This window comes from Amblyraja radiata, chromosome 34, assembly GCF_010909765.2.
Source record: "Amblyraja radiata isolate CabotCenter1 chromosome 34, sAmbRad1.1.pri, whole genome shotgun sequence".
In the NCBI taxonomy this organism is placed as follows: domain Eukaryota; kingdom Metazoa; phylum Chordata; class Chondrichthyes; order Rajiformes; family Rajidae; genus Amblyraja; species Amblyraja radiata.
Window position 1 is genome coordinate 9025747 of NC_045989.1, and position 22115 is coordinate 9047861.

At 45.0% G+C, this 22115-nt stretch overlaps 1 protein-coding gene across 2 annotated transcripts; it reads left to right on the top strand.

Moving 5' to 3' along the window:
• Window positions 1-11919: 11919 nt before the first annotated feature.
• On the top strand, window positions 11920-19923 carry LOC116991758 (interferon-stimulated gene 20 kDa protein-like). Of its 2 annotated transcripts, none has more exons than XM_033050682.1 (3): window positions 11920-12407; window positions 16566-16766; window positions 19261-19393. In XM_033050682.1, the coding sequence occupies exons 1-3, from the start codon at window positions 12177-12179 to the stop codon at window positions 19312-19314; spliced, it is 486 nt and encodes a 161-aa protein (XP_032906573.1). In that variant the 5' UTR covers window positions 11920-12176; the 3' UTR covers window positions 19315-19393. The 2 variants fall into 2 exon arrangements, with proteins under 2 accessions (XP_032906573.1, XP_032906572.1); XM_033050681.1 differs by having other exon boundaries at window positions 11934-12407; window positions 19256-19923.
• The last annotated feature ends 2192 nt before the right edge of the window (window positions 19924-22115 follow it).

Genomic DNA, 22115 nt, shown 5'->3' on the forward strand with positions numbered 1-22115 from the left:
GGATTTTTGTGTTAAATTGTGTTTAATCGTGTGTTTTGTTGCTTTTTTTTACTGTTATGACTGCACGGCAACGAAATTTCGTCAAAACTTGTTTTTGAATGACAAATAAAGAAATTCAATTCAATCCAGGGATCTCCATCCCCTGATTTCGCTCCATCATTGCCCAATATCTAATTGTTAATTGGCAAGGATATGGTGGTTTGAAGAAGGGAGGAACTACAGATGCCGGAATACTGATGCAAAGTCCAAGGGGAATTCAGCCGGTCAGACTGCATCTGTGGACGGAATGGACAAGAACATTTTGGGTCATGAAGAAGGCTTTAGTTTAGTTGAGAGGCACAGTGCAGAAACAGGCCCTTCGTGTCCGCGCCGACCAGCGACCCCTGTACACCAGCACTATCCTACACACTAGGAACAATTTTACCAAAGCCAATTAACCTACAAATCTATACGTCTTCAGAATGTGGGAGGAAACGGGAGCACCCGGAGAAAACCCACGTGGTCACGGGGAGAACATACAAACTCCTTACAGACAGCGACCATAGTCGGGATTGAACCCCGGGTCTCTGGCGCTGTAAGGCAGCAACTTGACTGCTACACCACCCTGCTGCCCATCCTGACCTGAAACGTCACCTACTCACTTCCTCCACAAATACAGCCTGACCTGCTGAGCAAATTCCTCTAGCTCTTTGTGTTTTACTCAGTACATGGAAGTCTATTGGCCAAAAGTGAGAAAGTAACTTGAGGTTAATAGTCTAAAAATCTCAAACTAACAAACTAAAATTGACTTGAGTACATCTTGTGAAATATCAATGTATGACAAAGGAGACTAGAACTGTGCACAATAGACACAGCGCTGGAGTAACTCAGCAGGGGCAGTCAGCATCTCTGGAGAACATGGATAGGTGACCCCGGAGCTGTTCTTGTGCTGCATTATTTATTGGAGCTACATTATCATTGGCACTTTCACTGGACGGGAGGAGATCGATTTGTTGATTGGACTGGAATTTTAAAGGAAGATGGTAGCTTTCATTTCCTTTCTCTGGCTTCACAATTCACAACGCTTCAATCCATTCTCAAACCATCTGCTTTCATCTTTAGCCTTTGTTCCAACTATCTGCCAAACGATGGTGGTCAGTGCCATCATCTTCGCTGTCGTGTGCTGGGGTAGCAGGGCGAAGGCAGCGGACGCCAACAGATTTAACAAGCTCATCAGGAAGGCTGGCTCCATCCTGGGGGTGGAGTTGGATTCACTGGAGGTGGTCTTGGAGGGGAGGATGCTCCTCGAACTGCAGAGCTTCGACAATACAATTCACCCCGCTCCGTGACACTGGTCAACCTGAGAAGCACCTTCAGCAATAGACTGGTTCCACCAAGAAGCAGCACAGAGGTGCTTTTTCCCTGTGACCATCAAACTATACAACTCCTCCCCCTTCTGTCATGGGATAGACTGACTCCCTTGTCTCTTTACCTGTCTCTTTACCTCCCCCCTCGACTCCATCCAAGGACCCAAGCAGTCTTTCCAGGTGAGGCAGAGGTTCACTTGCACCTCCTCCAACCTCATCTACTGTATCCACTGTTCCAGGTGTCAACTTCTCTACATCGGCGAGACCAAGCGCAGGCTCGGCGATCATTTCGTTGAACATCTCCGCTCAGTCCGTGTTAACTTACCTGATCTAATGGTTGCTCAGCACTTTAACTCCCCCTCCCATTCCCAATCTGACCTTTCTGTTCTGGGCCTGCTCCATTGTCAGAGTGCAAATTGGAGGAACAGCACCTCATATTTCACTTGGGTAGTTTACATCCCAGCGGTATGAACATTGACTTCTCTAACTTCAAATAGCCCTTGCTTTCCCTCTCTCTCCATCCCCTCCCCCTTCCCAGTTCTCCTACCAGTCTAAAGGGCATGTCCCACTTGGCCGTCATTTGCGCCTCATTTACGCGTCATATGTAAAATAGGTCGACGCATCGTGATGCGCGACGTCGCGCGCAAATCACGCGCAGCACAGCCGTCTGGTGCGCGTGACGTCATTAGAATACCTTGCGGCGCACAGCAGGACGTTGACCCAAGAACGTAGACGCACGGTGCCGTGACCATGCATCACCACAACATACACGTGAGACATCGGGACGCCAGCGTACGACGCCAATGCATCAGCGTGCGTACCCATTGCGTCAGCGTGCGTACGCGATATGTCACGCAGGTGGCGCGCGAGGATTTTGTTCCTGTACTAAATCCTGGAGCGCCGCGTGATACCACGCGCTACCGCATGCGATTCCACGCCTCACCATGTGCAATGCATGCGCACCCCACGCGTCACGACCTAATTTACATGTAACGCGTAAATGAGGCGCAAATAACAGCCAAGTGGGGCAGGCCCTTTACTGTCTCCGACTACATTCTATTTTCGTCCCGCTCACTCCCCTGAAATCAGTCTGAAGAAGGGTCTCTACCTGAAACGTCACCCATTCCTTCTCTCCAGTGATGCTGCCTGTCCGCTGAGTTACTCCAGCATTTTATGCCTACCTGCTATTAACTACCACGCTTTGTCCTGTCCTCTCTTCCGGCTTTCTTTTCCCCCACCCCCACAATCAGTCTGAAGAAGGGTCCTGACCAGAAACGTCACTTATCCATCTTCTTCTGAGATGCCGCCTGACCCACTGACTTACTCCAGCACTTTGTGCCCTTTTGCGTAAACTAGCATTTTCTGTTCCAGTTTCTTATTTTTGTGTCTGTAACATCACAAGTTGTTTAACAAGCTTTTTAGGTTTTGTTTCACAAAGCACAAACATTGACTGATCCATGAGATTTTTCAGGAAGGGAGGGGAATTCCTGACCTCTGATTGAGCGAGAGCCAAGCTGCAAGTCATGGAATTATTACATTCTCGGCTGATCAAGAGACTATCATCTGAGGACATGACTTCAGAATTAAGGGACAGACGTTTAGGGGTAACATGAGGGGGAACTTCTTTACTCAGAGAGTGGTAGCGGTGTGGAATGAGCTTCCAGTGGAAGTGGTGGCGGCAGGTTCGTTGGTATCATTTAAAAATAAATTGGATAGGCATATGGATGAGAAGGGAATGGAGGGTTATGGTATGAGTGCAGGCAGGTGGGACTAAGGGAAAAAAGTTGTTCGGCACGGACTTGTAGAGCCGAGATGGCCTGTTTCCGTGCTGTAATTATTATATGGTTATATGGTTAGTACAGAGATTTACAGACTGGAGAATATTAGAGAGATGGGGAAGAATGCCAATGAAAAAAATTTGGGGGGAAAAAAGGATGGGATTTAACATATTTAAGTATTGATTAACCCAATGTTGGTAAAGATCATCAAACACATTTTAGGGTGTACGCATTTAATTTTAAGTGAGGTGCCTGAATCTAGAGATATAGCGCGGAAACAGGCCCTTCGGCCCAGCAAGTCGCCACTGACCAGCGATCACCCTGTACACTAGCACAATCCTACACACTAGGGACAATTTACAATTTTACCGAAGCAAATTAACCTACACACCTGTGCATCTTTGGAGTGTGGGAGGAAAATGGAGCACCCGGAGAAAACCCACATGGTGATAGGGAGAATGTCTTACAGGGACAAACACTTTACAAACAGCACCCGTGGTCAAGATCGACAACGAGTCTGGCACTGCGCCACTATGCCGCCATACTTTGAATGATATTGTCTTTAAGGAGAATAGAATAACGAAATTAGACAAAAGTGCTGGAGAAACTCAGCGGGTGCAGCAGCATCTATGGAGCGAAGGAAATAATTTCCTTCGCTCCATAGATGCTGCTGCAACCGCTGAGTTTCTCCAGCACTTTTGTCTACCTTGGATTTTCCAGCATCTGCAGTTCCTTCTTAAACATAGAATAACGAAAGCCAAATTAGAGGAGTCATTAATTGGCCAAGCAAATAATGTGGAATAACCCTTCATTGCACAATTGCATATCCGGTAGGTCATCACTACTACTTAAATATTTTAAATCCCATCCTTTTTTCCCCCCCAAATTTTTTCATTGGCAATGTGCCATTGGAAACCTACCGAGAGCTGGTTTTAATCCAGCGAATGTTAGTAGATCAGCGTGTGCCCTTTCAATACAATAAAACAGTGCAAAAAGCAAATAATGAACTGTAAACTATTTGTATTTGGCCAGAGATGCAGAACGTCAGCTTTTGGCTTCCACTGAGCTGAAGTTCCACTGACGTTATCACATCCTTCAATCTCAAACTGCATTCTTGAGCCACCAAGCTCAAAATATCAGGCACTGGGGATGGTAAACAGAAACTGAACATGTATGAGGAAATAGAAAATGAACACGTGATAGCAAATGGATATTGAAAGTATGTTAGGAAATGGAAACTGAGCATATTTTATAATAAGAAATTGGTAGTTAATAGACAGTGACCCAGATACATTTCAGCTTAACGAAAGGTGCAAAAAGAAAGAACTGTAATAAAGTGCAAATGGTAGAGCACGGAAGTTTAAACGAGACAATTATCTTTGGTTTATCAAATGTGGATGCTGTTGTGGTCATTGCCAGTATTTATTCTCCACCCGAGGAAGTGGTTAAGGGTTGACAGCTGGAGATTGTGGGGGCCGCACAGAGGTGCAGCTGGTAGAGCCTCACAGTACCAGAGACCCAGGTTCGATCCTGACCACGGCTGCTGTCTGTGTGGAGTTTGCACGTTCTCCCCGTCACCACGTGGGTTTTCTCCAAGTGCTCCGGTTTCCTCCCACATCCCAAAAACGTGCGGGTCGGTAGGTTAAATGCCATTTGTACATCGCCCCTGGTGTGTAGCGAGTGGCTGCAAAAGTTTCAGTTTGGTTCAAGTGAGGCGCATGACATACTTTGAAATGATATCGGGTTTATGGAGAATACAATAACGAGGACTAGATAGGAGGGGTCATTAGCCCAGCAAATATTGTGGAATAACCCTTCATTGCGCAATTGCAATAAGTCATCGCTACAGTTAGCAGAAACTGAACATGTACATGGAAATAGAAACTGAACGTGATAGCAAATGGAAACTGAAAATATGTTAGGAAAATAAGTTAATAGTCAGTGACCCAGGCACATTTCAACTCAATGAAAGGTGCAAAAAGAAAAAAAACTGTAATAAAGTGCAAATGAAGTATACATCAGACAAGGACCTTTGGCTTACCAAATGTGGATCATTTTGTTGTTATTGCCAGCGTTTATTCTCCACCTGAGGAAGTGGTTAGGAGTTAGCAGTTGGGAGTTGTGGAGGCACAACTGTTAGAGATGCTGCCTCACAGCACCCGAGACACAGGTTCGATCCTGACCACGGCTGCTGTCTTTATGGAGTTTGCACATTCTCCTTGTGACCACGTGGATTTCCACCGGGTGCTGTGGTTTCCTCCCATATCCCAAAGGCGTGAGGGTTTGTAGCTAATTGGACTGTAAATTGCCCCTGGTGTGTAGGGAGCGGATGCGAAAGTGGGATAACATACTGTAGAACTAGTGCGAACTAGTGTGCGCTCTGTGGGCCAAAGACATGTTTCCATGCTGTATTTTAAAGACAGTGCATCTAAATAACTATGAAGTTGTATGCAGGGTGGACTGCTTTCCCTTCCTGAAGTGATTGCCCAGAAATTTCTTGGTTACCATTGACTGAGACTTTCCAGAATTATCCGATTTACTTAATTTAAATTTCCCGACCACTCTTCAAACTCGCATCTCCCAATCAAAGGCCAAGCACTCTGACTCTTAGCCCAGTCACTTAACCACCCAGAGCACAGCGAATGCAAATAGGAATAGCAAATAGCAAATCAGTAGCTTAAACTGTTTATCTCTTTTGTTGAGGCCATTGGTAATATCCCCAATGGATGAAATGCAGTTCCACAAACTTACCATAAGCTTCCTTGTCTCAGAGCAGAAGGCTCAGACAAAGAGTGGCAGTGTAGGGAAGAGTTAAAGTGTCAAAAGAATGAGAGCCAGTATCACCCTTGGAGCTCTGCAACAATGCCGACCAACATGCTCCATCTACACTAGTTGCACCTGCTTGCATTGGGCCCATACCTCTCCAAACCTTTCCGATCCATGGATCTGTCCAAATGTATTTTAAATGTTTCTATAGCACCTGCCTTAACTACCTCTTCTGGCAACAAATTCTTTATAACCTGTGTGGAAAAGGTTGCCCTTAAGTCTTTCCCTTCTCACCTTAAACTTGTGCCCTCTGGTTCTTGATTCTCCTACTCTGGGTAAAAGATTCTGTGCATCGACCCTATCTATTCCCCCCATGATCGTGGACACCTCTCTTAGAAGGGTACTTACTATGAGTACAATATTGTTTACTCATTGTGTTAAATTCCTCTGCATGAATCAGCTGACAGAAATGAGTCCAAAGTGAATTTCAGCTTGAGATGATGCACTAGAATAACACCAATCCTCTGGTGCAGGAATAATATCATGTGACGTGTAAAACCAATAGGATTTAACATTGCTTAATCATTAAAACCTAACTTGCAGCAAGCATTATGAAAATGTAGACGTCAATGTTTTATTGAAGAAACGTTTTCATGTTTTATTCATAGGTACTGAGTTATCCAGCACAGAAATAGACCATCCTTGCCAACCTGGTTGCCTACATGAGCGTTGCCTGCATATGGCCCATGACTACCTTTCCTACCCACATACCTATCCCAATGTTTTTAACATGGTGTCATTGTACCTGTCTTGTACCCTTCTCTGGCACCTCATTCCACATACCCACTGCCTTCTGTGTGAATAACTTGCCTCCAAGATTTAAAGCCCTTTAAATCTTTCCCCTCATACCTTAACCCTATGTCCTCCAGATTTAGACACCCCTCTCTTGGGAAAGTGACTGTTACTATCTATGCCCCTCATAGAAACATAGAAAATAGGTGCAGGAGTAGGCCATTCGGCCCTTCGAGCCTGCACCGCCATTCAATATGATCATGGCTGATCATCCAACTCGGTATCCTGTACCTGCCTTCTCTCCATACCCCCTGATCCCTTTAGCCACAAGGGCCACATCTAACTCCCTCTTAAATATAGCCAATGAACTGGCCTCAACTACCTTCTGCGGGAGAGAATTCCAGAGATTCACCACTCTCTGTGTGAAAAAAGTTTTCCTCATCTCGGTCCTAAAAGATTTTTATGCATCTCTATAAGATCACTACTTAGCTGCCTTCACTCCAGGGAAAACAGCAGCAGCCTAACCAATCTCTCCTTGCGCCCTAATCAAGCCCTCCACTTCCTGTGAATCTTTCCTGCACCTCTATAACTGTACCACATCCTTCTTCCTGCACGTGTGGTGACCAGAACTACGCACAATACTACAATTGCGCGCGGCCTGACCAGAGATTTCTACGCTTGTTTCAGGGTGTCCCATACTCCTGTATTCAATGCCTCCACCGATGAAGGCAAGCACACCATACACCTTCTTATTCTTCTGAAGGGTCCTGACCCGAAACGTTGCCTATCCATTTCCCCCAGAAATGCTGCTTGACCCAAAATGCTGGGGTCACTCAGCGGGTCAGGCAGCACCTCTAGAGAAAAAAGGATGGGTAACGTTTCAGGTCAGAACCCTTCTGTGCAGAAGGAAACTGCACATGCTGGTTTATACCGAAGATAGACACAAAGTGCTGGAGTAACTCAGCGAGTCAGGTTGCTATAAAACCAGCACCTGCAGTTCCTCTCCACACATTTTGTCTGCGCCACTGCAAAGTCTCAAGAAGGAGGATTCTGGCCCAAAACGTCAACCATCTTTTTTTCTCCAGAGATGCTGCCTGACCAGCTGAGTTACTCCAGCACTGTGTGTCCAATGCTGCTTGACCCTTTGATTTATTCCAGCACTTTGTGGCTTGCTTTTTTTCACCACCCTGTTTAACTAGGTGGCCCATAACTTCTAAATGGTATAAGGGTCGAAAACTTTGAGGTCTAAAGAAAAAGGCTGGCAGTATTATCAAGGACCCACAACATCCTGGCCACACACTCATCTTCCTGCTACCTTCAGGTAGAAGGTACAGGAGCCTGAAGACTGCAACAACCAGGTTCAGGAATAGCTACTTCCCCACAGCCATCAGGCTATTAAACTTGGCTCGGACAAAACTCAACATTAATAGCCCATTATCTGTTATTTGCACTTTATCAGTTTATTTATTCATGTGTGTATATATTTATATAATGGTATATGGACACACTGATCTGTTTTGTAGTCAATGCCAACTATGTTCTGTTGTGCTGAAGCAAAGACAAGAATTTCAATGTCCTATCAGGGACACATGACAATAAACTCTCTTGAATCTTGAATCTTGAAACTCAAAGGACTATTTCGATCATTAAATCATGAACAGATACAGAAAATAATTGAAATGGTTAATGTAATGCTTGTTGTTGTAGTTAAAATTAGGAAATACAAATGATAGGCATTAGCCACACCTGGAGAGGATTTCTTCACTCGATGAGTAATGACTCTTTGGAATTATGTACCCTAGAGGGCTGGGAGAAGCTCATTCACAGAGTATAGTCAGAACAGCCACCAATAGATTTAGTGGACATTAAAGGGCCTGTCCCTCGAGCATGCGACTGCATGCGGCAAGCGCGACCTAACGTAGTCGCTTGAGCCGTACGGCCTCGCGGGGCCGGTCCCACTTCGATCGCCGGAGCCGTATGGAGTTGTGCGGAGCTGGTCCCGACATTGCGCGGGGCTCCGAAAAACTGACACCATTCAAAAATTCCACGCGGCAACGGCCTGCCGGCCAGCAGCCACATTGAGGCCATACGCATCGACTCGACGGGCGTACGCACCGTCTCGACGCCGTACGCAGCGTCTCGACGGCGTATGCCTAGCGCGAACGTCCCATGGACTTTGCTCGAACTTCACGTCAACTCGTACGGGATCACTCGACCTCCGCGCGGCCCCCGCTTCCGGTTTGGTCGCGCTTGCCGCATGCTCGTGGGACAGGCCCTTAAGGAAATAGAGAGATATGGAATTAGTCTGGGGAAAAATGGCACTGAGGTATAAAGATTAGCCATGACCATGTGAAACAGGTGTTAGGGGATAAATATTTAAGAATGAACTTCAGATGCTGGAAAATCGAAGGTAGACAAAAATGGTGGAGAAACTCAGCCGGTGAGGCAGCATCTATGGAGCGAAGGAAATAGGAGTCTGAAGAAGGGTTTCGGCCCGAAACATTGCCTATTTCCTTCGCTCCATAGATGCTGCCTCACCCGCTGAGTTTCTCCAGCATTCTTGTCTACCTTAGGGGATAAATTGTCTACTCTTGCTCTATTCCTAATGCTGTGATGTTTTGTGAACAGTTACAGATGCTGGATTTTGGGAGAACACATTAATCTTGGAAAGCGGTGGGAATGATGCTTGGCTATCAAGATGACTGGGGGGATTACAGAAACTATGGTTGTACTTCCTGGAATTTGGGATATAAAGCCGTGAGCTGTGAACTTTTCAGGATATTCAGGGAAACTGATAAGGTAGACAGAGAGAAGGCAAAAAATGCTGGAGAAACTCACCCGCTGAGTTTCTCCAGCATTTTTGCCTACCTTCAATTTTTCCAGCATCTGCAGTTCTTTCTTAAACAGGTAGATAGAGAGAAACTATTTTCAATGGTTATGGATCCATTAAACCATGTCTAAAAATTAAAACCAGGCCATTCAAGTGTGGGTATATTTCTATTTTCCACTAGAGTTGCTGCCTCACAGCGCCAGAGACCTGGGTTCAATTCTGACTGTGGGTGCAGTCTGTGAGGAGTTTGGACATTCTCTCTGTGACCGCGTGGGTTTTCTGCAGGTGCTCTGGTTTCCTCCCACATTCCAAAGACATGCCGGTTTGTAGGTTAATTGGCCCTAGTGTGTAGGATACAAAAGTGGGATAACATAGAACTAATGTATAGGTGATCAATAGTCAGCATGGACTCAGTGGGCCGAAGGGCCTGATTCCACATTGTTAAACATAGAACAGTACAGCGCAGGACAGGCCCTTCGGCCCACAAAGTCTGTGCCGAACATGATGCCAAGACCAACTTTTATCTGCCTGTGCATAATCCTTTCTCCTTCATTCCTCGCATATACATACAGTATGCCTATCCAAAAGTCTCTGAAACGCACTATCAAGTCTGCCTCCACTACCGCCCCCGGCAGTGTGTTCCAGGCACCCATCACCCTCTGTATAAAAAATACTTGCCCTGTACATCTTTAAACGTTCTCCCTCTCACCTCTACCTTCTATGTCCTCCAGTATTTGATACTTTTATCTCTGAAAATAGTTCTGTTTACCTTATCTATGCCTCCCATAACTTTATGTAACTCTTATCAGTTCTCCCCTCAACCACTGACTTTCCAGAGAAAATACGGGTGAAGTTAAGTAGCTTTTTACACACAGGCAGTGGTAGAAATGTAAAAGTCTCTTCTACAAATGGCAAAGTACTGAATGACGTGGAGTCCGGTAGGTGGAGTATGGTAAGTACATGGATTAGTTCAGAAATTGGCATAAACACAATGGATGGTGGAACAGGTTTGTGGGGCTGCATAGCTTTATCCTGTTGCTATGTTGTAATAAAAAGAACCCGCAAACAAATAAAAAAATCTGCATAATGCAGTAGGCTAGCTGGTATTTGGAAATGGAACAACAGAGTTTCCTTGCAAAGAATGACCTTCAGAACCTCAGTGTACAGAAGATTATCCTCAAACCTATCCCTTTTTCCATTTCTGGTAGGTGTAAGGCAGTTTTACCTTCTTCTTGCATATGACGTGCACAGCCTAAACTTGTTCTATTTGATCTTATTTGATTGTGCAACGCCAGGTTGATTGCATTCGTAGAAACAGGGCGAACCACGTGAAGGTTGCAATCTTCCACCCCAGCAGCCTGATGAAGGGTCCCCACCCAAATTGCCACGTGTCCATGTTCTCTAGATATGCTGCCTGACTCACTGAGTGTAATTTTAGTTTAGAGATACAGTGTGGAATCTCTAAACTGTATCTCTAACTACAGTTTAGAGTCCATGCCAACCATCGATCACCCAATCACACTAGTTCTATGTTATCCTACTTTCTCATCTACTTGCGACACGCTTTGTGGCAATTTAGAGAGGCTAATTAAACTACACACCTGCACGTCTTTGGGATGCGGAAGGAAACCGGAGCACCCAAATAAAACCCACGCGGTCACAGGGATAACCTGCAAACTCCACACAGACAGCACCCGAGGTAGGGATCGAACCCCGGGTCTCTGGCATTGTGAGGCAGCAAGTCTACCAACAGCACTTTGCTGTTACTCCAGCGCTTTGTGTCTGAAAAAGTATTCTACTTGCTAACTTTACTAAGGCGAATTTAAGCCTGTGTGAGCATCGCTTTGTGTGTGTGTGTAAGTGTGTGTGTGTGTGTGTGTGTGTGTGTGTGCCACTTGTGGAGTGTGCCCCTGATCCATTTTTACAGAGAGAAAAACACACAGCGATGATACTAGGAGTGGGAGAAGGTGCACAGGGAGCCAAAGAAATCCAGGGGGTTCATGAAGGGAACAAAGTGAGTGAACTTTGAGTAGGAGTGAACTGCAGATGCTGTTTTACACCGAAGATAGATACATAATGCTGGAGTAACACAGCGAGACCGGCAGCATCTCTTGATAGAAGGAATGAGTGACGTTCCGGGTGGAGATCTTTCTTCAGTAGTCATCCACTCCTTCTCCCCAGAGATGCTGCCTGTCCCGCTGGGTTACTCCAGCATTTTGTGTCAATCTTCTTGAGTGATCTCTGAGGTTTGGGTCTCAGCGGCTTTGAGGGGTAGGTCTGAGCAGAAACGCGAAGTTACTCCTCAAAGCTCTGCTGAAAAACATTTGTATTTTATGGCAGATTGCACTCACGTGATTAGTACTGTAGCAAGCCAAAACAACGATAAGCAAGGAAGACAACAGTGTAGCCATGGGTACGATGAAAGTGTGGGCGTTCCGCCGCGCTGTTGTTGATTCGTTGTTACTTTATCTCGGCACTGAACTGAAAGTGACGACACGAAACTCCAAGCTGTAGAGATCAGGATGTGTTTTGTCACCTACAGGCAAGTATCCAGTGGAAGGGCGAACTGAGCCAGCGAGCAGAGTGCAAGGGGGAAGTTGCTGTCACCACAGTTGGACTCGGTTGCAGTTTGCAGGGAGCGCTCGGTGCCCGACAAGCTGAACAATGGTAGACCCTTCCAAGTATGTTGCAATGGACTGCGAGATGGTGGGACTTGGACCCAGCGGCCTTGAAAGTGGTCTGGCCCGCTGTAGCATCGTGGACTACAGCGGCAAAGTGATCTACGACAAATTTGTCAAACCCGTCGGGACCATAACCGATTACAGGACAGACGTGAGTGGGATTCGTCCGTTAGATATGGACACAGCCTTGCCTTATCTCATCGCCAGAGAAGAGGTAAGTTTCACCCCCTTGAAATAGTTAAGTCATGATTCCGATGCAGAGCCATTCTGATCTGTTAAACAAACCCACCTTAAATAACCAGCCCCCACATCACTGAGACACGGTGATGAAAGAAGGGTCACTCTCCACCCGAAACGTCACATATTCCTTCTCTCCAGAGATGCTGCCCGACTCCCTGAGTTACTCCAGCATTTTGTGTCTGTTTCCAGTGAAGGGCAAATGTTGTGTGGATGCATTTATGTGACACTCTTCAGGGGCAGGCCAAGTCACTTTAAAGCTGATAGAATACAGGTTAGAAGAATGGTCACAGTTATAAAGTAGGAACAATGGCATATAGTTTGTACCCAGCAACTCACACGGGTGATAATAAACATGTCGTGTTAGTAATGCTGGTGAATGTTGGTCTCATTGCCATGGGGAATTGCCCAACTCCTCAGTTACACACATCCTTTACATCTGCTGGAAAGCGGAAAGAGCCAGATCCTCTGAGAATGCATCACCTTGCTGGATTTACTATTCCCTTATGCATCTAAACACTGGATAACTCGCAACACGAGCTGTTCACTGTACCTCTGTACACGTGACAATAAGCTAAACTAACGAAGTAAACTTTCCCTCGCACATGGTTAGTGTTGTCTTTGTGCGTGAGTCTCCTGGCTGGGACTCGAACCTACGAACCAGATGGCTACTTCCCATTCCAACAGTAAAGCCCTTCAACATCTCCTTGAGATGGTGGCCAATTTCAGGATCAATTTCAGGATCAGTTCCTGTGGATTGTAGGGTAGCTAATCCCACTTTTCGAGAAAGGAGAGAGAGAGAAAATGGGGAATTATAGACCTGCCATGGTGGGGAAGATGCTGGAGTCAATTATCAAAGATGTAACAATGGCGCATTTGGATAGCAGTAAAAGGATTGGTCCAAGCCAGCATGGATTTATGAAGGGGAAATCCTGCTTGACTAATCTTCTGGAATTTTTTGAGGATGTGACAAGTGAAAATGGATGAAGGAGAGCCAGTGGATGTAGTGTATCTGGACTTTCAGAAGCCTTTGATAATGTCCCACACAGGAGATTATTGGGCAAAATTAGAGCACATGGTATTGGGGGTAGGGTATTGACATGGATAGAGAATTGGTTGGTAGACAGGAGGCAAAGAGTAGGAAACAAAGAGTAGGAATAAGGTACACAAAATTGCTGGGGAAACTCAGCGGGTGCAGCAGCATCTATGGAGCGAAGGAAATAGGCGACGTTTCGGGCCGAAACCCTTCTTCAGACTAGTAAATAGTAAAAGAGTAGGAATAAACGGGTCCCTGTCAGAATGGCAGGCAGTGGCGAGTGGAGTCCCGCGAGGCTCGGTGCTGGGACCGCAACTATTTACAATATATGTTAACGATTTAGATGAGGGAATTAAATGTGACACCTCCAAGTTTGCGGATGACACAAAGCTTGGATGGCAGTGTGATCTGCGATGAGGATGCTATGAAGCTGCAGGATGTTTGGATAGGTTGGGTGAGTGGGCAGATGCATGGCAGATGCAGTATAATGTAGATAAATGTGAGGTTATCCACTTTGGCGGCAAGAACAAGGAGGCAGATTATTATCTCAATGGTGTCAGATTAGGAAAAAGGGAAGTACAACGAGACCTGGGTGTCCTTGTACACCAGTCACTGAAAGTAAACGTGCAGGTACAGTAGGCAGTGAAGAAAGCTAATGGCATGTTGGCCTCCATAATGAGAGGATTTGAGTATAGGAGTAAAGAGGTCCTTCTGCAGTTGTACAGGGTCCTGGTGAGACCACATCTGGAGTATTGTGTGCAGTTTTGGTCTCCTAATTTGAGGAAGGACATTCTTGCTATTGAAGCAGAATGTCTCAATAGGTTCACGAGTTAATCCCCGGGATGGCGGGACTGTCATATGAGAAAAGATTGGAAAGACTGGGCTTGTATTCACTGGAATTTAGAAGGATGAGAGGGAATCTTATAGAAACATATAAAATCATAAAAGGACTGGACAAGCTAGATGCAGGAAAAATGTTGGGTGAGTCCAGAACCAGGGGCCACAGTCTAGGAATAAAGCAGAGGCCATTTAAAATTGAGATGAGAAAAAAACTACAGGAGTTTTGAAATCTTCATGTGTCGTTCCCCACCCCCCCCCCCTTATAAAAAATGATTAATTTCCGACATTGTAGGAATATTTGGATGGAATTGGAATTTGTTTGGGACATAGTACAGCACAGGGACAGGCCCTTCAACCCGCATTCTCAGTTCTGAAATAATGCCAAGATAAACTAATCTCATCTGCTTGCACATAATCCATATCCCTCCATTCCCAGCATATCCATGTACCCATCTAAAAGCCACTTAAGCCATTTGTAAGAGCCATTATTTTCATCCTGTGCTGTAATTTCACTCTGCACTAGGTTTCTCCCTGTAGTTTAAGAATTGGATAATTTCCCAACTAGTTTTTTGAAGGCACATCTTTATTTAATTGACTAGATAATGTGGTGTTCTGTCCTTGGAACACTATAATTGGTACAGTAATATAACGATTGACAACTCTTTCACAAACACTGCATCCAATTCAATAATACAACCCAAAGTAGAAACTCAGAATCCCTTCTTCTCAAAAATGCCACTGAGGATTGGGGCAGATGAATCAAAAGGTTTTAAAACTGACAAGAATAGATGTTTATTCTGTGGGGCTATTAATGGATATATGGAAGTAAACTGTGTAAATAATAATAATATCTTTTATTGTCATTGCACAGAGGAACAACGAGATTTGGTATGCAACTTCCATCCGATGTAATAACATAGAAACATAGAAAATAGGTGCAGGAGATCATCCAACTCAGTATCCTGTACCTGCTTTCTCTCCATACCCCCTGATCCCTTTAGCCAACTTAATTAACTAAATTAAATAAAATAACTAAATTAAATAACTTAATTAACTAAAAATTTAGACACCCAGAAAAACAAGATTAAAAAAAACCCAGTAAAACAGTATAAAGTGCAAATAGGTCTGTGCTGGGTCGATGTGCGACGTGACCATCCGAGGGAGACAATTCATGGGGGTGGAGGCAATCAGCAGGGCCGGTTCAGAGCAGCTATAGCTCTGGGGATGAAGCTGTTCCTAAGTCTGGAGGTGCGGGCGTAGAAGGCCTTGTGACGTCTGCCGGAAGGTAGAAGTTCAAACAGACTATTGCAAGGGTGTGAGGAGTCTTTGTGAATGCTGACGGCCTCCCTGAGGCACCGTGTAGCTAAATAACACGTCAGCCTTGATATGGTTTGGTGGTTGAGCTGCGGGCTCAGTGGAATGACAGGTCATCTTCTACCCTCTGATTTTGTGTAATTCTTGGTAAGTAATTGGGATTTGTGGAGAAACAGAGTTAATAGTTCAGTTTCCTCACCGTTAGACTGGGCACAGGTAAGAGGGGCCAAGTTTAAAGGCGATGCCCGGGGCAGTGGGTGGGTGTTGAGTGCCTGGAACGCGCCGCTGGGGGTGGTGATGGAGGCAAATACGATAGTGACTTTTGTATCAGGACATGGATGTACAGGGAATGGAGGGGTGTGGGTTATGTGCAGGCAAGTAAGGGTTGGTCTTAGCATCATGTTCATCACAGACATTGTGGGCCGAAGGGCCTGTTCCTGTGCTGTACTGTTCTATGTTCCTGATAGCCTGCCCAACACTGCCTAATTTCGTTAGCCAGAAAGTGGTGAATGTGTGGAATTTCATTGCCACAGACGTCTGTGGAGGCCGTCATTGTGTATTGGGAAGGCGGAGATAGATAGATTATTGATTCGGAAAGGGTGTAAATTAGGCTAAATAACACGTCAGCCTTGATATAATTTGGATTACGGCGAGAAGGCAGGAGAATGGGGTTGAGCGGGAAGAATAGATCAGCCATGATTGAATGGTGGAGTAGACTTGATGGGCTGAATGGCCTAATTCTGCTCCTATAACTAATGAACCCTTCGTACACCATTTAGCAATTAGTTGTTTTCTTTCTGTGGGAACCTGCCATGGCTACAGTGCCTATAAAAACCATGGTAGTTTGTAAAAATGTTTATGAAGCACTTTAAGCCATCCTGAGGAAATGTGCAGCAGATCTACGAGGTAATTACTCTAACAAAGTGTCTGCCAATTCCATTTCAGATTTTGAAGATTTTAGAAGGGAAAATTATTGTGGGCCACGATCCAAGATCCGATTTCCGCGTCCTGAGAACGGACATCACAGGCTACAACATACGGGACACCTCCTCGTGCAAGTTGCTGATCACAAAGGCAATGCTGAAAACTGACAGGCGGGCCTCATTGAAGATCCTCTGCCAGAAATTGCTGGGGAAAAGAATACAGGTAAACGGGTTGGCGAGCAGCGGCACACAAAACTACGCTTTCTCTGTAGATATCTTGAAAAATGGGGACTAAGATTTATTCACCACATTTATCAATCTTTCCAATTCCAGCAAATGCTGCTTCTGCACCATTTGTTTCCAACTATCAAAGTTTCCGACAGCCTGCTAATATGAAAGATCCATGCCATCAATTCCTGGACAAGTATAGTTTCCTGTGATCAGGTACAGCTTCCTCACACATTCAAGCTGTGGGAACCATTATGTCTCCTTTGATGTACATATGGACACGCGTTCACACATAAGCAAGCACATATTAAATGAGTTAGAAAGACAAATTGAATGCCAGCTGTGCTACTTTCAGGTCAGGATCGTCCTTCTGACAGTCTGAGAAAAAGATCCTAACCCCAAAAGTTGCCTATCCACATGCTGCAGAGATGCTGCCTGACTTGCTGAGTAAACCAGCACTTTATATTCTGTGCAAGATTTCAGCATCTGCAGTTCCTTGACTCTACATGACATCATTGGTATTATTCTTGCCATCTTGCACTCACAATCTCTCTCCCTCATTCCTTCTTCCTCATTAAATATGTGCTTGCGTACGTGTGCACATGTGTCCATAGGTATATCGTAGGAGGTAGACAAGATTGCTGGAGAAACTCAGCGGGTGCAGTAGCATCTATGGAGCGAAGGAAATAGGCAACGTTTCAGGCCGAAACCCTTCTTCAGCATTTTTGTCTACCTTCGATTTTCCAGCATCTGCAGTTCCTTCTTAAACACTGTATATCATAGGAGACAGCTTGAACGTGTGAGGAAGCTGTATCTGATCACAGGAAACTATATCTATCCAGGAGTGGGTGGCATGGATCGCTTATATTGCTAGACTGTAGGAAAGTCCAATAATTTGAAACAAAATTTAAAAAATGGTGCAGAAGCAACATGTGCTGGAAATAGAAAGGTCATTGATAAATGTGGCGAACAAGCCTAGGTACAAGTTTTGCTTCTTTTAGTTTAAAGATACAGTATGGCACCAAGTCCATGCCGACCATCGATCACCCATTTACACCAGTGCTATGTTACCTCACTTTCCCATCCACTTCCTACACCCTGGAGGCAATTTCCAGAGGCCCAATATAATGCAAACCTGCACGTCATTGGATGGTGGGAGGAAACCGGAGCACCCAGAGGAAATTCATGCGGTCACAGGGAGAATGTGCAAACTCCAGGCATACAGCACCCGAGGTCAGGATCGAACCTGGGTCTCTGTCGCTGTGAGGTGGCAGTTCTACTGAATGCTGAATGAAACACATCATTTTTGTACTCAGGACATCAGGGTGTGACACTCACTTTATATTTTCAATCAAACAGTCGCATGTAAAAGAAAGGTTGTGTCAGTGTAGAGTCGAACTACATCAACATTGAAGAAAGGTCTCGACCCGAAGCATCACCCATCCCTTCTCTCCAGAGATGCGGCCTGTCCCGCTGAGTTACGCCAGCGTTTTGTGTCTATCCGTATTGATTCCTCAGTTGTGAGTGCAGTGTAAAACTCCCTCTCTGCTGCCCCCCTCAGTCATTAGCAAGCTGGTGCAGTATAAGACAGGAGCAGGTACACAAAAATGCTGGAGAAACTCAGCGGGTGCAGCAGCATCTATAATAATAATAATGGATGGGATTTATATAGCGCCTTTCTAATACTCAAGGCGCTTGATACTCAAGGCCTTGATCCTCACACATTTAGACTGAAGAAGGGTTTCGGCCCGAAACATTGCCTATTTTCTTCGCTCCATAGATGCTGCTGCACCCGCTGAGTTTCTCCAGCATTTTTGTGTACCTTCGATTTTCCAGCATCTGCAGTTCCTTCTTAAACACAAGGCAGGAGCAGTCAGGTTTGAGGGTCATGCAGCATGGAAACAGGACCTTTAATGTCTAAAGAAGGGTCGTGGCCCGAAAAGTTGCCTGTCCGCGTTCTCCAGGGATGCTGCCTGACTTGCTGAGTTACTCCATTACTTTGTGTCTTTCTTTGATCATCAGGCTAATATTCACTAGTTTAGGAGAGGGGATCTGGTAGAAACATACAAACCTCTAACATGACTGGGTAAATTAGACCAAGGAAGGATGTTACAAATGGCAAGGAATTCGAGGAGCATGGGGGTCACAATATAAGAATGAAAGGATAAGCTGCATGGGGCTGAGATAAGAACATTCTTCACCCAGAGGATAGAGAGTGTGTGAAGTTCTTTACCTCTGAAGGAGATAGCTATTGTTCTTAGGGCTGCCGAAATCAAAGGACATGGGGAGAAAGCAAGAACAGGGTACTTGTTTTGGATGATCTGCCATGAGCATAATGAATGGTTAGCAGGCGCGGTGGGCCGAATGGCCAACTCCTCTCCTAACGCCTGTGGTTTTTGGGTAACATGTACACCTCTGCTAGCAGCAGTGTGACTGTCCCTGTCCGCACTGTCGTCCTCACCTCTTCCCTCTTTTCCTCGACAGAACAGCCTCCGAGGTCACTCCTCCGTGGAAGATGCAAGCTCAGCGATGGAACTTTTTAAACTTGTGGACAACCTGTGGGAGGTTCAACTCACCAAGGGGACCAAGGTGGAGATAGTAAACCGATTTGAAAAATACGACAGATATTAATGAATAAAACGACCTACCAGATTAGAAAACTCTGATTTTCATATGCCGCGTAAACAAGGAATATCTGCTGTTAAGCCATGATCTCAAAATGCCTTGCATTATTTTATTCTCTCCACACAACACCATAGATTTCTTGTTCTTTCCTATGTTGCTTCCATAGATTTTGCTCCTTGGAACCTTGGCCTGTCTCACCCCAAGTGGGCCTGCTGAAAATGCCAGGAATCGCCATTGTTTCACCTCTTCATTGCGCCTGCTTGCAGGGTAAAAGAATCACACTTGATAGTTTATCCTTCTCCTCCAACTCTTATCAGCTCAGGGATTTGGTGCCATTTGTAGATTTGGTGCCACTGAACATTCTCCTGGGTGCCTAGATAACTGAACCTTGATCTCAGCCTTCGGGAGTTATCTGACCCCATAGACTGTCCGGTCGGGCCACCACACAACTGTACACCTGCAGTACATTTATTCATTGAGTTATGGTTTTAATGTACCTGTTGATCAGATTACAAGAGCTCTTGATAGATTGGTTTCTTAAAGACTTTTTTTTTGATGAGTGTACGGGAGTTTGTGAATGTTTGTGTTTACGAATTCATATCTGTTTGAGTCCGAGTTTGTATGTACCCATTATTGCGTCTGTGTGTGTGTGCGCATGCATGTGTTCGCATGTGAATTTGTATGCACTTTGTGAATGTGTGTGTTCGTGTGCATTCATGTATACATAGAAACATAGAAAATAGGTGTGGGAGGAGGCCATTCGGCCCTTCGAGCCAGCACCGCCATTCATTGTGATCATGGCTGATCGTCCCCAATCAATAACCCGTGCCTGCCTTCTCCCCATATCCCTTGATTCCACCAGCCCATGGAGCTCTATCTAACTATCTCTTAAATCCATCCAGTGATTTGGCCCCCACTGCGCTCTGTGGCAGGGAATTTTTCCACAAATACACAACTCCTTGGGTGAAAACGTTTTTTCTCTTTTCTTTTAAAATCTTTTTATTATTTTTTTTTTCAAAAGCAAAAACAAGTCATCAAAAAAATAATGATAAACATAACAATGATATTGATACATAGGGATCAGGGTTACATTAATAACAGGTATAACCTAACTATGAGTCCAATGCCAAATTACACATTGAATATAGACCTCCCGGTCTCGATGTAAATATAGTTAAATGTTTAAAAGAGAACTCGTATGTATAAAAACAAAAAGAGAAAAAGAAAAAAAAAAGAGAAAAAACGAAAAACAAAATCCCCTAAACTAAAAAAAAAAGCAAAACAGAATCTGGGCTGCAAAAGAATTACAACAATTGAAGTCCCTGTTTGTTGTCAATTCCGTTCCACCGTATAAAGATAAAATAATTATTATAACAGTTGGAGAGGGGACGATTTATGTCATATGAAAATGTTGAATAAATCTTCACCAAGTCCTATCAAATTTAACCAAGGGTTCAATAATGTCACTCCTAATTTTTTCTAAATTTAAACATGATATTGCTTCAGAGTGCCAATGGAGTGTGGTCGGAGGATTAGAGTCCTGCATCTAGTCTGTCCAGTCCTTTTATAATTTTATATGTTTCTAAACTCCAGTGAATACAAGCCTAGTCTTTTCAGTCCCGCCATCGCAGGGATCAATCTCGTGAACTACGCTGCACTGCCTCAATCACAAGGATGTCCTTCCTCAAATTAGGGGACCAAAACTGTACACAATACTCCAGATCAAGCTTAGAGTGGCACAGTGATGCAGAGTTGCTGCCTCACAGCGCAGAGACCCGGTATCGGTCCTGACTACGGGCGCTGTCTGTTTGGAGTTTGTACGTTTTCTCGGTGACCGTGTGTTGCTTTTTTCTCCGGGTGCTCCGGTTTCCTCCCACACTCCAAAGACATAAAGGTTTGCACGTTAATTGGCTTCTGTGAATTGTCCATAGTGTGTACGATAGAACTAGTGTAAACGGGATGATTGATGGTCGGCATGGACTCGGTGGGATGAAGAGCCTATTTCAACGCAGTATCTCTAAACTAAATTTGTGTACTTGCATACATGTGTGCGCTTGTTCGTGTGTGTATGTGTTTGCATGTCTGTGGGTGCATTGTATAACATTTGTGCACTTTTGGACTTCCCAAGCATTTTACCATTTCAGTCACTTTCAGTAGAAGCCATTGCCTGTGCCTTCTAGACCATTAAAGTGCACCGACATTTGCTCTCTCCCACAATCGGTTCTCTCCGCATCTACTATGGGACACTGGGCAGCACAAAGGCACGGTTGGTAGATCTGCTGCCTCACAACTCCAGCAACCTGGGATCAATCCTGGCCTACGGGTGCTCTCTGTGTGGAGTTTGCAATGTTGTCCCTGTGACCGTGTGGGTTTGTGCCTGGTGCTAGGGTTTCCTCCCACACCACAAAGGCGTGCGGTGTGTAGGAAGGAACTGCAGATGCTGGTTTACACCGAAGATAGACACAAAATGCTGGAGTAACTCAGCTGGACAGGCAGCATCTCTGGTGAGAAGGAATGGGTGACGTTTCCAGTCGAGACAGGTGGGTAGGCTACCTATCTGGTGTAAATTGTCCCTGGTTTATGGGTGAGAGGTAGAATTGGAGGAAGCTGACGGGAATGTGAGGAGCATAATACTGGGTTTGTAAATGGGTGCATGATGGTCGGCACGGATTTATGGAGCTGGTCAACTGTTTCCGTGATGTATGATTCTTTAAAATCG

Coding starts and splice junctions, on each gene's coding strand:
- LOC116991758 (XM_033050681.1), top strand. CDS start 12,177: ATGGTAGACCCTTCCAAGTATGTTGCAATGGACTGCGAGATGGTGGGA. Junction 12,408..16,565: donor ATCTCATCGCCAGAGAAGAG/GTAAGTTTCACC, acceptor ATTCCATTTCAG/ATTTTGAAGATTTTAGAAGG. Junction 16,767..19,255: donor TGCTGGGGAAAAGAATACAG/GTAAACGGGTTG, acceptor TTTCCTCGACAG/AACAGCCTCCGAGGTCACTC.